This window comes from Schistocerca piceifrons, chromosome 5 (genome assembly GCF_021461385.2).
Source record: "Schistocerca piceifrons isolate TAMUIC-IGC-003096 chromosome 5, iqSchPice1.1, whole genome shotgun sequence".
Lineage (NCBI taxonomy): Eukaryota > Metazoa > Arthropoda > Insecta > Orthoptera > Acrididae > Schistocerca > Schistocerca piceifrons.
Genome location: NC_060142.1, coordinates 546,238,217 through 546,253,330, shown reverse-complemented (window position 1 = coordinate 546,253,330; position 15,114 = coordinate 546,238,217). Strand labels below are relative to the sequence as shown.

At 36.4% G+C, this 15,114-nt stretch overlaps 1 protein-coding gene across 1 annotated transcript in view; it reads right to left on the bottom strand.

Annotated features, from left to right (window-relative positions):
• Nucleotides 1–15,114, bottom strand: part of LOC124798270 (eukaryotic translation initiation factor 3 subunit J) — a 65,663-nt gene that overhangs the window by 23,674 nt on the left and 26,875 nt on the right. Inside the window, exons 4-5 of the mRNA XM_047261594.1 lie at nucleotides 5,085–5,232; nucleotides 866–1,030 (exon numbers count right to left, since the gene is read on the bottom strand). Coding sequence (XP_047117550.1) covers nucleotides 866–1,030; nucleotides 5,085–5,232 — 313 coding nt within the window. The remainder of the gene's footprint in view (nucleotides 1–865; nucleotides 1,031–5,084; nucleotides 5,233–15,114) is intronic.

The following is a 15,114-nucleotide window of genomic DNA, read 5'->3' as shown; positions in this document are numbered from 1 at the left end:
AGTTGCATGATTCATAACACATCTTAAAACCAAGCCATTTTTGTTATGGTGGGGGGGGGGGGTCTTCTCTCACTCCATAATTTTGTTAGTAGAACTGAATTGTACACTTTCTGCTTGAAGATCATCCCATGATACACCTTGTGAACACAATATGAACATACACATTACTACCATCAACAATCCGAGTTACCAAAAGAAATCATGGCACAAACAGGCTACTACTGCACATTCAACTTGCTCTACAATCTTGTGGTTATCCTGCATTCCTTACATATAAATGATATAAACGGATAACATGTTCATATAAAAAAAAAAAATCAGATTTTGAAAATATAACTGGATGGATATAATCAAGGGAGAAAAACCATATAAAGGTCAAAGTAATGTCCAAGCTTTCGAAGTCGGTGGCTCCCTCTTCTGTCAGAATGGTGGAAGGTGTGGAAGAGAGATGAAGGTAAAGGACTGAAGTATAGGAAATCAGTAGAGTTTGGATGAGTCACTCAGAACCCCGGGTCTGAAAAGACTTACCACACAGGATGAGGAGGAGATACACGTTTCTCATTCTGTCTGGTAAGTCTCCCCTGACCTGGTATTCTGGGTGACTTTTCCAAACTCTCCCCATTTCCTAATCCTTGCAAGTCCTTTTCCTTCATACCTCTTCCTTCCCGTTCAATACTTTTTGCCAGAAGATGGAACCACAGGTTATGAAAGGTTGCACATTTCTTTAACCTGTATTTGTGATCTCTCCTGCTGCCACATGGTAACATGTTCAGTAACTTATACTGCACAAACAAAATTTATCAAAAACATGAAATTCATTTTCAAACTGGAAAATGATTGTAAGATCATTTAGTCTTTCACTTACAATTCACACATATATTCCTAATTAGTTCCTCAGCAAATTCAGGAAAATGAGGAGACTTTGAATAATGATTAATCTTTTTACAGAGAGCTTCTCTGAATTGGTCAAATTCCTCTTTGCTGTCTGGATTCATTCCATCTATTCCAGTTGATACAATTTCTTTAACACCTGAAAGTAAATACAGTATTAGAATACTACTATTAATAATACTGCAAAGGCATAAAGCCCACAAACTTATAACATGAAAAATACAGTTACGTATATAGCCAGCTAGTCATGTTTTCAGAGAGAAAATGTAAACCTACTAACACCTTTCATACTGTGAATACAAAAATCTCCTGCAACCAAGATAGGTCGGTATTTTTTATTTTGTTTCACAATGAGCAATTTCGGCAGTATATTGCTGTCATCGTCAGATCTACAACATACTGATAGTCAAGCCATTACAAAAAGAATTTACTGCTTTGTATAAACAAATTATCAGTGATAAGAAGTACATAAGCACTTGTCTACATATCTTCAGAGAATTCTTATTAACATGCATTCACACAACGATTACAATGAGAACACTTTCCGTATACAGGAAAAGACACCACATTGGCTTGTCCAACACAAAAGAGAAAATATAAAAAATTCCATTGTGAAAACTATGTGCCCAGGAGCAGAGGTCAACAAAATAGAAAGTGCGGTCATCATCATAGCACATCACAGAAGAAACTGAGTGGGCAAGCAGCCTATGGTAGAGCAAGCTGTTCCATAAATGGTCAACAGGTTGTGCGTATGTGCCATGTCAATACTTGACAGTCTTATAGTCAGGGTAATTAATTCTTACAGAATTACCGACATTCTTACAAAAACTATACTGGACAATCAGTACACCATGAGATCCCAAATATACAAACGATGGGCAGAGTACTTGATATCTACATAGATATGTATGGGATGTCCTAAGCTTAAAATGTTAAATTGGCCAAAAGTTACAAACATTTTCTCATGAGTCATTGAGCCTATATTCTCGATCTTTTACAGAACACGAACGTATGGGCTACTTTTATGAATTAATCATTTGGGAAAAAGAGACACACATTTTATTTTTTCTAAATGTTAAAAAAGTTATACATTTTAACAAGTATTATAAAACACAAAACCCTTAATACAAAATAATTTCACAGAGCTCTTAATTCAGATATATCAGAAGGCCTTAGGGAACAACAACTGAGAATTTCATTTTTCTACAATAAGTAGACAGAGAAAATGGACATTATATGCAGAAGAAAAATTGAAGCTATGGGAACTGAGCTTCAAAGTTTTTACTTCAATGCATACCTGCATCATAGTTAGTGTCATCAGAATTGTCCAACAGCTTCCACTTGACGACTCTCCTATGCTGTCTAGCCATCTTTGAATAGATTTTTACTGCATTACCTGAAGACCTGAGCCATTGTATCTCTAAACAAAGCATAGCATCTGCAGTTCGTAATCCTACACAGAGCTCCACCTTCTGCAACATTTTGTACTTTAGTACAGATGAAATAGCATCATAAATGCCCAAATGAAGAGTGTTGATACCCAAAAACATAGTTATAGGTAGTCTTTTCCGTAACACATTGTTCACACACTCATTTTTATTTTATTTTGAGTCGAGTCATGAGGACATTTCTTTAGTTCACTAATATCTGTGAGGTCTCAAAATATTGGTTCTATTATGCAAACTAGCAGGAGGAATACAATGAGGGTAATTGTAAAATCACCTTGCATCTACAGTACTTGCACCAACTACCTTCTTCATGAAGACACAGTTCACGTTGGGGATTCTCACTCCTTGAATCTCTCTCTCTTTCTGTGGCAGCGGCGACCCACAACCCAGCCAGCACTTTTCATTATTTCTGCCTAATTGCTAGACCATAGCACTTCTGAATATAGTTTATAGCAGCGGCTGACAGCCTGTTTTACCATCTCAAGTTTTTTCCATCACCAAATTTCTTGCCCTTCATGCTAGCCTTGAGCCTTCGAAGTCTTGAGCTCATCCTTTTCTGAATAGGACTAGTTTGCAAATGCTGACACTGTTCCCATAGGGACTAAGTTCCTCAATTTCTTTCAATGCTTTTGAGTCACTAACTCCAAGAAAATTTGTGTGTTGAATGTTGTGCCATTTTTCTGAGTGTAACTACTTCTTACTCCAGCAAATTCCATAATACCAATTGGACCATAATAATTTGTCATGTAATGATTTTTACGTTTACTTTCCCTTCTATCCTTGCATCTGCAATGCTTGGAAAGTACTGATGATGTTCGGTTTGTGGGCCGCTCAACTGCGCGGTTATCAGCACCTGTAGAAATTCCCAACCCTTGCTCAGTCCAATCTAGACACCTACATGAATGATGATGAAATGATGAGGACAACACAATCACAGTCATCTTGAGGCAGGTGAAAATCCCTGACCATGCTGGGAATCAAACCTGGGACCCTGTGCTCAGAAAGCGAGAACGCAACTGTGAGACCACGAGCTGTGGGGAAAGTACTGCCACATCAACTATCTTGCCAGTGCACACACCTGTGTGTGTAGCCTCTCTTCTGCTAGCTCACTTCAAAAGCTACGGACAAGCAAGCCCCTTCATTATTTTTTCAAAAATAGCTTCCTCAACAGCATATTTCATATTTTCCTGTGGTATATCTTCAATAGCAAAATCTCTTGTAATGATGTGTTTATCAAATTTTGAGGGTAGAGCATGGAGGTTCAGCACGCCACATAACATGGCACCTGCAGCCCAGGCATTACCTATAGACTGTAATCAATAAACCAGTCTAGCGTTTACATTGTATTCTTTACTTGCATTTGCAGGAACATGCAAGAAATTGAAAAAAAAAAAAAAAAGACTATGTTTGCAATAATTGCACCTTAACTCTAATTCGCAAGCTAGTCCTACATGTATGTTTTCCGTGAAACACTACATTTTGCACATTGTTTGCAGCACACACTGCTCTCTAGACATCTATTATCTTGTATTTTGTAGTTCCAGCATTTAGTTTCTTGTATCGTTCTTCAATTCCAGCTAGTTTTGAAGCACTTTCAGTTGTAATGGCAGCAGCATCACTCAATGTATCACCATCAGCGTAGAGATTAAACGCTACTCGGATGTCGAATACTGCTGAAGACGATGAATCAGACGATTTCTGAGTACCCTTTACTTCTTGGCCAATTTACACGCTTTTTAAATACCTTCAGTCTACATCTTGGTATGCTGAAGGGGTGACAATTTAATGACTTCACCATATGTTGACTTTCGCAACACGCAACAGATTTATTCACAAAGCAAACAATACAAATCAGACAAAATCGATAGTCAACTGTCTGTAGCCAATAGAAAAGATAACTTTCCTGTGCGCTGCATAATTTTGAAGGGGAGACTACATATTTAAAAAATGCATTTTCCCAAAATTTGATTTTCTAATCGAAAAACTTATTCTGTACACCCCTAAGGCAAATACTGCTGGCTCTAGTGTTAATAGGCATAACACAAATAATGTGCTATTTTAGCATACCATAATTCACACACCACGGTGTGGGTGACAAAGTGTGATCTCACAGACCATAAATCCAGATTCTCCTCTGATGTGGTTGGGATACGATTGCACTTTCTAGTTCCTTCACCTCCACTCCTAGGCATCCAGTTCACGCACCTGATATTTTAAATATTCTTTTTTGTGTGTTTGAATAGAAAGTGTTATGTATGGGTGCCATGTATGAATGTTAATAAGAATTTTCTGCAGGTATGTAAACAAATGCTCACATACTTCTCATCACTAACAATGGGCTTGTACACTGTGATAAATTCTCTTTGCAATTCTTTACTTTTGGTACATTGAGGGTCCAATGATGACAGCAAGATATTGTCAAGACTGGTCATTGCGAAATAAAATATAAACACGAAGTAATCTTGGCTGCAGAAAATTTTTTCTGTTCACCAATGACAAACTGCTACCTGTGAACATTTGCACCCTATTCCACATTATAGCAAGCTCTACAGCTTCACCACTTTAACATAAACATATTCATAAAACAAAGCAGTACACCAACTACACATCTTTATTTTCTTAGATTAAAATATTATCAGTTCATTAAATGCATATTCATAGTAGTTTTCAATATACTGTAGTAACACTACATTGGGAGAATGATATGGAAGTGGGATTGAAGTGTAATGCTGTAGGATTTCTTACCGAATGTCTCCATTGCCACTAGCAAGTCAGCTTCTTCTTGTAATTTCTGTTGTCTCTTTTTTTCTGCTTGAAGTTCTTCAGGTGTCATTGGTTTATTCAGTGCCTCCTTAGCCTGTGCTTTTCTCATGGCTTCTTCACGTTGTTGTCGCTGAAAATACAGTTGAAAGTAAGACCGTATACTTGTATTTGAACTATTTTGTCTCACATCAGAGAATAAACTATTTTGTGTTTATATTTTCCTCGGCCATTTAAGAGAGGAGTGTGGGGAGAAGAGGTATTTAGGGTCGCTCACAAAGACAAATGCAAGCTAAGTAAAGTTTCACTGAAGCAAAATTGACAGTCTATGAAATGACGATAGTGTTTTTTTATTCATTTAAAGCACCTATCAATCAGAAACACACCTGCAGCAGAACCATCACCTAAATGATAACATATTTATAACTTTCAGATGATCATTAAAAATAAACATACTGGTACAATTGAGACATAACTTGTCAATATATAAAATTAAAACTAACGATGTGTGATCTTACGGCGCAACATTAGGGCAAGAAAACTGAAAATTTCATCACCCTCAACCTCCAACTACCGTAATCTGAGATGATTCCCTGGGCCAGAAGCAAAAATACTTATAATAATTTTAACAACAATGTTTTGATGAGATAACTCTTCCAGTACTCCTTTTCAAATTTCTGTACCTTACTGTAGGGGCCTCTCCCAGGCTTATGACCAACGGGCTCAATGAATCAATAGCAGCTGCCTGCAGACAAGAAACCTGTTCTATAGTGCTCCAGGATATTTAACACACTGATACCATAGCTTTCATGTCATACTTACATGGTGGGAAACAGATGATTTTGTAGCTTGCTCTGTAGCCACAGTATTACCTATGTAAGTTTTATTGGCATTTATCAATGCAAATACACTATCCTATCACATTCCGACTGAGGAAATCCCATTCTCAATGTTGTGTCATATTGTGATGGGGTCTACCTTTATGTAGTCGTATGGAACATTGGTGGAAGACTCAGGACAACAGTTATTTCAGGGCCAACTGTATACAGCATTTGACCTTGGGTTAACAAAGAAAACAACCTCAGATAAAGCTTAACTTGGAAATCTGTTCTGTATAAATGTTAAATCCACATCATATCACTGTGAAGTAGGATGAACTTTGACAGGTAAAAATTTGTAGATCAAACTCGGGGGAAAATGTAATTATCAATGTACAATGACATGACAGTGTAAAACAACACTTTTGTTTTGTGTACTGAAATAATGAAATAGTTGCTATAAACAAGTAAATATGTGATACTATGCCACTCCCACACTGCTGAAGCTTGAATTATTATCCCCCCCCCCCCCCCTTCGATTTGTAACGTTATGTTAAGGAAATTATCAACTACTATGTAAGCAGTGAATGCAGATAACAACTGACCGCATAACAATTCTTGGAGACATCTCTTAATTTGTGTGATTAGCTTAAGGGCATTTTATAGAAACTAAGCAGCAGAGTAAGGAAAATTAAAAATATTTATCTAAATTTGGACACCAGCCAATAATGACTGAACGTCCTGTATAAATGTGCCCTCTTGCCTTGACCAGCAGTAACTATACAATATGCATTAATTTTTTAACTACCAAACATGTGTTTAAACAGTTATAACAACTGCATGTGCATGGGTGCATAAATTAAAAGCAAGTCTATGTAAGTTATTTACTAAGGTGATATGTGCAAGGCAGTGTTCATGCGATTGATTCGATAGCTCAAGAGGCTGCACTCTGGCATATAGTGCAGAGGATCTCAAGCTCAAACCCATTCAGTTCTCAGATTTTCTTTCCCCTTGGTACTACTTTCTTTACTGTATTGATAAAGAAACAACACTAAATTTTAAAACCATGCCATGCTTTGTCTTTTGAGCCTTCTAGGTCACTGGAGGGCAGTATTCTTTGTGCAAGAACCTTAAACAATATCAATTATATTGTTTCCTTTAAAGATATCTCAGTATTCCAGCATGTCTACTGAGGACGACAAAGGATGAACCCCTTCTTGCAATCAAATGATAAATCATTTAAGCTGAATTTTCGCTGGGAGAAAAATAGTGTGCAGAAATTGAGAGAGTATCAGTTGAAACTCATCAAAAGAAACCTACTACTGACTCTAATGTGGATGCTACTTTTAACATAATAATTTTATGCTATAGGCAGCTTTCAGATAGCAATGCGATTTGAAAAATATGTAGCAAAAGCTTACAGAGCTGTCAACAAGGTATTGGGCTGCATTGCCTCACTAAAAAACATTCGTCAAAATGCCTGTAGAAGAAAATGACATGAAAACCCAGTGTGATTTTTGTCAAATTGTATGTTTTCCTATTATCTTAGGTGCAACTGACTGCACCCAAATCCCCATCAAGTCTCCTGGTGGCAAAAGTGCAGAGATATTTAGGAATCATCATGGCTGGTTTTAGTTAAACATAAAAGCAATCTCAGATGCTAAGCTTAATCAGAGTGTATTAAAATGTACACAAAGCAATGCGTATAACTTCAGGATGGAAATCTGTCTACAAGCTTGCAGTATCATGAGAAAGGGAAGCTAACAGTAGTCACAAGGCAAGAGTGCGGTGTCTATTCACAATATATTTACATAAAAACAATTACACCACTTCCTTGTTGATCACAGAGACTTTATCATTTTTTCCATTCTATTGTGTTGTCATATTGGCCCAATATGATTTCCAGCAACAAATCTTGTGTGTATGGGGAGAAACTTGAAGATCCCTCTTTTTTCTGTTTACTTCCCTCCATTTTTACAATAAGACATCTTTTATAACAAATACAATTACCGTATTTACTCGAATCTAAGCCGCACTTTTTTTCCGGTTTTTGTAATCCAAAAAACCGCCTGCGGCTTAGAATCGAGTGCAAAGTAAGCGGAAGTTCTGAAAAATGTTGGTAGGTGCCGCCACAACTAACTTCTGCCGTCAAATATATGTAGCACTACACAGGCATGCTTTGCAGGCATGAAGATAAATACTGGCACCAAAACTTCTGAGTCAGTAAATAAGTTTAAAAAAAGGTGGAAGATGAGCTTTTTTCCTCCACCTCGAGTTTCGACCACTGCATTTTCATACATTATCCAATGAAGTAAATACAAATTCCGTATTGTTCATCTTCGAATGTACCAGCATTTCAATGTACTATGAAAATCCGACTGGCAAGACTGTTTGGGATGTTTGTCAATATGGCCAACTCTACGTTCTGAATTTTTTCCTACCTGTGAGAAGAGATGGTTGCTAATAGGAACTTTTATGAATTGAGAATCACATGCAGTATTCTTTTCACCATAAGAATAATATGAATATAAACATTTTGCCATGTATTCCTTCGTATTTGCTGCTATCTCATTTAAATCCTGTCTGCCTAATTAACTACAAAACTAGTGTGAGACAACAGCAAACGCGGAAGAATATACATATCATGTCATGTTTATATTCATATTATTCTTATGCCTAATAGTGATAGAGTCAAAAATGAAGCACGGCAATTGACTAGATTTTTAAATCTAAGACGACTAATTTCTGTGCAGAATGTAATGTACAAAAGAGGCGTCTGCAGAGATTTTCAACGGCGAAAAATTTTAGCTAACTCTCGTTCAGAACACCTATCATACGCAGTCTATTATTTGGTCCTTGTTGATCAGTATCAAAGAAAGCAGCAGTGTAAGTAACAACAAATAGCACCCACTTGCCATTGTTTCGCTAATGAGACAATTCCTCTTTTTTTTATCGTCAGCGGCGGTAGCGCGTACAAAAGAAGCCATGCTGCGATCGGTGACAGGTCGTAAACGCACATTATCAGAATGCGACAAACAATGCATGACACAGTACAATAACGCATTTTCAGCTTAGAGTGACGTAAACACCTATAGCAAAAGGAACAGCACTTATCAGATCAAAGAAAAATAAGCAATCGATTCAAACCAGACGAAGCACGTGAGAAAGAAAGGGTACCCGTATAAATACGGGCCTGACGCACAGAAATGGCTACCTGGTAAAGCTTAACTGCTAAACTTATGACTCGAACCAAACTACTGTAGCTGTATCGTCATTCATTCGACCTAAATTGTGTCTCATATTACGATGGACCAACTTTGTTTCGATTTGGAGGTGCGGCCTAAAACTTTTCTCTCCCTTGAATTTTGAGTCTCAAATTTCAGGTGCGGCTTAGATTCGGGAATTTTTTTTTCCTTGATTTCGAGTCTTATTTTTCAGGTGCGGCTTAGATTCGAGTAAATACGGTAATATACGAATGCTGTGTATCTATGATGTACAAATAATATCTGCAGTCAAATTGCAATCATTGTGTCGACAGCCAATTTTAGCAGTGCTGCCAGGCATATTTCATGCTAACTTAGACCAAACTGGAATCTCCTTTGGTGGATCCAAGTTTAGTATTATAGAATACAGCATAGTTGTAAACAGAGTTCAGTTTTCTGAATTAATGTCAAAACTGACCTCCCGTCACCAACATTTATACAATCGGCCCTCACATCAGTCCTTAAAATGTTGTGAATTCATCTGTCTACAACTTCAGTTGATATTCTAAGATAAAGCTCTTCCGCAAACAGTAATAATTATTCTGGAGCAGTAATAACATGCACTAAATCACCAACATTCTGAAAGTATTTAAAAATAATGAGATTACTGTCTAATCCAAACATGTCTCTACAGAAGATTACAGTATCTCTTCTGCTACACTTCCTCTGGACAAGGAAATGTCACCGTCAGAGTGCAATGTTTACCCACTAACAATAAGCTTGCCAGTTTACACTACTTCCTATCTTATGTCTCGAGTTCAAGCATGATTTTCTGCAAGTTGTGCATTATTATACTTTCATATTTAAGTATTTTATTACATTGATCAGGTACTTAAAGATAATTTGTGTTAATAATATCATTATTTTAATGGACTGTCAGATGTGATCGAAGTTCTTTTCCCTGCCCAGGGTTCTAACTGGCTATCCTCAACAAATTGCGCAGAAGTATGTTCTTTACAGTTTTAATACTTTTTAATATACATGTGGCAGCACATTCTACTGACTAGCTAATGGAAAAGCAACTACTGCCTTTGTGTCACAAGTTTCAACAATTATTGTTATATTCTGCCCTTTCTGAGAGCTTTCTGCTCTGGGGAGTTAAGTTTACACATGCAATGGATGAGCAGCTGTGTCACTAGTCACTGATCCTCAGAAAATCCAGAAACAATACTACAGAATCATAAACAACATTCAACAATGAGAGCACTAAAAATGTTGCAAATATCTTTACCTTACATTTGTTATAGTATCTCTTAAAAGATTGTCTAGAAACAGAAAATAGTGCGTAAGTCTAGAACAGGTGCAAAGCCAGCCTGGACACTTTTCCTCTATGGCTTGTATGTTGGCAATACGTTAGTTTTCCTTAGCCAAAAGGAGACAGTTTTGGATAACCTGTGAGAGGCACAAAAAGAAACAACCTATTTCTAATACCGTAACTGACATCATTCAATGTTCTTTGTAGTGTCTTTAAATTTTCACCACCAGAGCTAACATATAAGGGTCAGTCCAAATGAAGTGGTCCAATAAAAATTAAGTTAGTTGCTTGACCATTTTTAAATGTTTTAATTTTTTATATGTGATTACCTTATAATTCAGAAGTTCAAAACAGTTTTTAAAAAAAATTTTATCACTCACCTTTAATGGTGGCCATATCGTTTGTAAGCGCGCGACAATGTTTCAGTTTAGAGACACAGCAAATATACGGGTTAAGTTAAAACATTGCAATTGAGATGATTGCTTTTAGAGAAGTGTCCTCTACAACATTGTCTATTACACAAAATACCCTAAATAATAAAAAAAAAAACAGCAAAAATGACCTCCAAAGCTTAGCACCCAAATTTTCAAAAATCCAATTTTTAAGCCCAAAAATAACAAACAAGGAGAGATTTATGAGAGTCTGTTTTTTTCTTATAGTTAGTTCTCATACACTACTACCCTCATATAGAGCAAGAACACTCACAAATGTTTTCTTAATTTTTTTATGAATTTTTGAAATTTGAAAATTTCCTTATTTTGTTAAGTTTGGGGTTACCATCTCAGGTGGGACTGAGTATAAAAATATGATTTTTGCACATTTTGTACACCTATATGATAGCAACATACTGTAAAAATTTCAACATTGATATCCGACTGATCAAAGATATGAATTTTTGAAATTGAGGAGATAATTCACATTACAACTGATCTTATGGCTGTTGCCTATTCATGTGTGATATTGGTGGGATATAATCAATTATTATTGAAGTAAGGTACTGAATTTTATACAAAAGTGGAAACATCACAGAAATTAAAGCGGATGGAGATGTGTGTGTGTGTGTGTGTGTGTGTGTGTGTGTGTGTGTGTGGGCGTGCGCGTTGTATACCTGTCCTTTTTTTCCTTTAAGGTAAGTCTTTCCACTCCTGGGACTGGAATCACTCCTTACCTCTCCCTTAAAACCCACATCCTTTCATCTTTCCCTCTCCTTCCCTCTTTCCTGATGAAGCAACCTTGGGTTGTGAAAGCTTGAAATTTTTGTGTGTGTGTGTGTGTGTGTGTGTGTGTGTGTGTTTTATTGTCTCTGTTAACATACCAACGCTTTCTCATTTGGTAAGTTACATCATCTTTGTTTTTATATATAACATTTATATTCTTTGTTTATATATATATAACATTTATATTATATCTAAAAACAAAGATGCTGTAACTTACCAAACGAAAGCATTGGTACACTGATAGAGACAATAAAAAACACAGAAACACACACACAAATTTCAAGCTTTCGCAACACAAGGTTGCTTCATCAGGAAAGAGGAAAGGAGAGGGAAAGACAAAAGGATGTGGGTTTTAAGGGAGAGGGTAAGGAGTCATTCCAATCCCGGGAGCGGAAAGACTTACCTTAGGGGGAAAAAAGGACAGGTACACACACGCACACACACACATATCCATCCGCACATATACAGACACAGGTAGAAATATGTAAATGCAAAGAGGTTGGGCAGAGATGTCAGTCGAGGCAAAGTACAGAGGTGAATATGTTTAATGACAGGTGAGGTACGAGCAGCGGCAACTTGAAATTAGCGGAGGTTGAGGCCTGGTGGGTAACGGGGAGAAGAATATATTGTAGGGCAAGTTCCCACCTCCGGAGTTATGATAGGTTGGTGTCAGTGGGAAGTATCCAGATAACCCAGATGGTGTAACACTGTGCCAAGATGTGCTGGCCGTGCACCAAGGCATGTTTAGCCACAGGGTGATCCTCATTACCAACAAATACTGTCTGCCTGTGTCCATTCATGTGAACTGACAGTTTGTTGCTGGTCATTCCCACATAGAAGGCTTCACAGTGTAGGCATGTCAGTTGGTAAATGTTTCCCTCTGTTATATTCATAACATTTATATTATTTTGACGTACTTAAAATTATTATTTTCAATTAACATCCTTCGAGATACAACTGTTCCTAAACCTGATGGTGAAAGTTAAGAACACTTTTTCTTCAGACAGCTTCTGTGATACAGAATCAGACCACCCATTCGCTGTGGTAAGTAAACTGTGTCACTAGTAGCTTTCTTGAATGATGTTCTTGGGCCAACAGGGTGGTAAAAATGCACAAAACATCATTGTTTTCCAAACTTATTCTTTCAACCTCTGCAAGCCACCACTGTCAATCATACACACATGTCACTATGACATTAAACGTTAAAGACAGAGATGTAATTTTACTGACACAATGATCCTCATAACTTTCGGTTTATGATGTTACATAGCATCAAACTAAGTTTTCTGCAATGTCAAGGAATTTGTGGAAATGCCTTGTTCCTTTTATTGCTATAGAGTTTTCAAATGTGGTTTGAAGTGTTGTTTTCATATGCAGAACCACTTCTTCTTTCTTGATCAGAAAATTGGTAATGCCTTTAATATTATCCTTGCAAAAGATATACATGTCCTGTACTGTGAGAATTTGTGGTTGGTCTTTGTAGGCTGGCTTTATTTATTTCAGATTTTGTTGTACCTCCTATTCCATCACATGCATTTTTACCATGGCAAGATGCAAAAAAGTGCCATTCAGCCTCCAATCCAAAGTCTATTTTGTGGTTGCACTGATTTGAAAAATTCTTTTTGTTCTTATACTGACTACCACTTCCATCTGAAAAGCATATCCAGGAATCACGTTTCACTTGGGAAGCTGTTTCACTCTCACATAACAAGGACAAATGTCAAGTTTTATTTCCCTCGAACAGGATTTTTATGAACTTTAAGTGGATCCAAGCACTTTCTTCCAAAAATGTGGTTGTACTTCAGAATGTATTTATTCTCATGATACTCACACACTGATGTTACAGAAGAACTTACTCAAAATTTAAACAAAGTTTGTCTAACTTCATCAAAGTCACTGACATTTTTCAAGTTTTTTGAAACTTAACCATAAACTGTTTTGTGACACAATTCACTTGCTATCCGTCCAACAGAGCACTGTTCATCCATTTTGTTGCAGTCCAGTTAATCTCTAAAAATAACATACAAATTACACACAGGACAAAGCACAAAACACATTCTACACTCTCGATGAAGTATGTACATCCACTCTAACATAGGTTTCAGAACAGACTGACTATAACAATACCACACCCAGCAATAATGTACTTCTACAATGCCACACCCAGCAATAATGTACTTCTTTATTGACAATAAACCTAAATGGGCATTTTTATTACCATATAACAAAAGCGAAAGCTCCTATTGTTTAATATTGGATTATTGAAAATAAATAAACTAAATGAATATTGGGTGACAGTGTTAACTAAACGTATGTCACAAATTTTATTACAATGAAACAAACAATTTAAATAGGCAACAGCGATAAGATCAATTGTAGAGTAATGCGAATTATTTCCTCATTTTCAAAAATTCATATCTTTGTTCAGTCAGATATCAATGTTGAAATTTTTACAGTATGTTGCTATCATATAGGTGTACAAAATGTGCAAAAATCATATTTTTATATACAGTCCCACCTGAGATAACTAACCCCAAACTTTACAAAAAAAAAAGAAAATATTCAAATTTCAAAAACTCATAAAAAAATAAGGAAAGGTTTGTAAGTATTCTTGCTCTATATGAGGCTAGTAGTGTATGATATCTAACTATAGGAAAAGAAATAGACACTCATAAATCGCTCCTTGTTTGTTATTTTTGGAGGTCATTTTGACTGGTTATTTTTTAATGTAGGGTATTTTGTGTAATAGACAATGCTGTAGATGATAGTTTTCTAAAAACAATCATGTCAATTGCAATGTTGTAACTTAATCCAGTGCAGAGATATTCAAAATTTTGCTAACGTCTCCATACTGAAAAATTGTCGTGCGCCTACAAATAAAAATGGCCACCATCCAGTAAAGGTGCAAGATAAATTATTTTAAAAAACTGTTTTGAACTTCTAAAATATAGGGCAATCACATATAAAAAAAATTTAAATATTTAAAAAAGGTCAAGCAACCATCACTGGACCACTTCATATGGACTGACCCATATATTTTTGCTACTCGTTAGGAATGTATACCGTAGATTGGTTTATAGTGTAGTCTGAGGTCACACTTAGTACCAGTTTGGTTGAGAATTGGCAAAACCAACAAACATATTATGGTAAGAAGCTCAAGTACATTCACTGAACACTTCAAGCAATTATTTAGAGGACAGTCATGGATCACAGGTTATGTATGTGTCACATTACTCTGGCGATATTTTGGCTAAGTAACATGCACCACACGTGTAAATTTTTTTTTTAATCCTCTGTAATTCTGTCTTTGTACCGATGGCAGATTTGAAATCTGAATATATTCACTGGTTACTTAAATCCACCTAATGACTTATGTTTCCACCACACCATAATGTGAGTGCTGCCAACTTTGCTTCAGTACTCATACAAGTAACAGCACTGCCCCTGATCTAGCTATTTAAG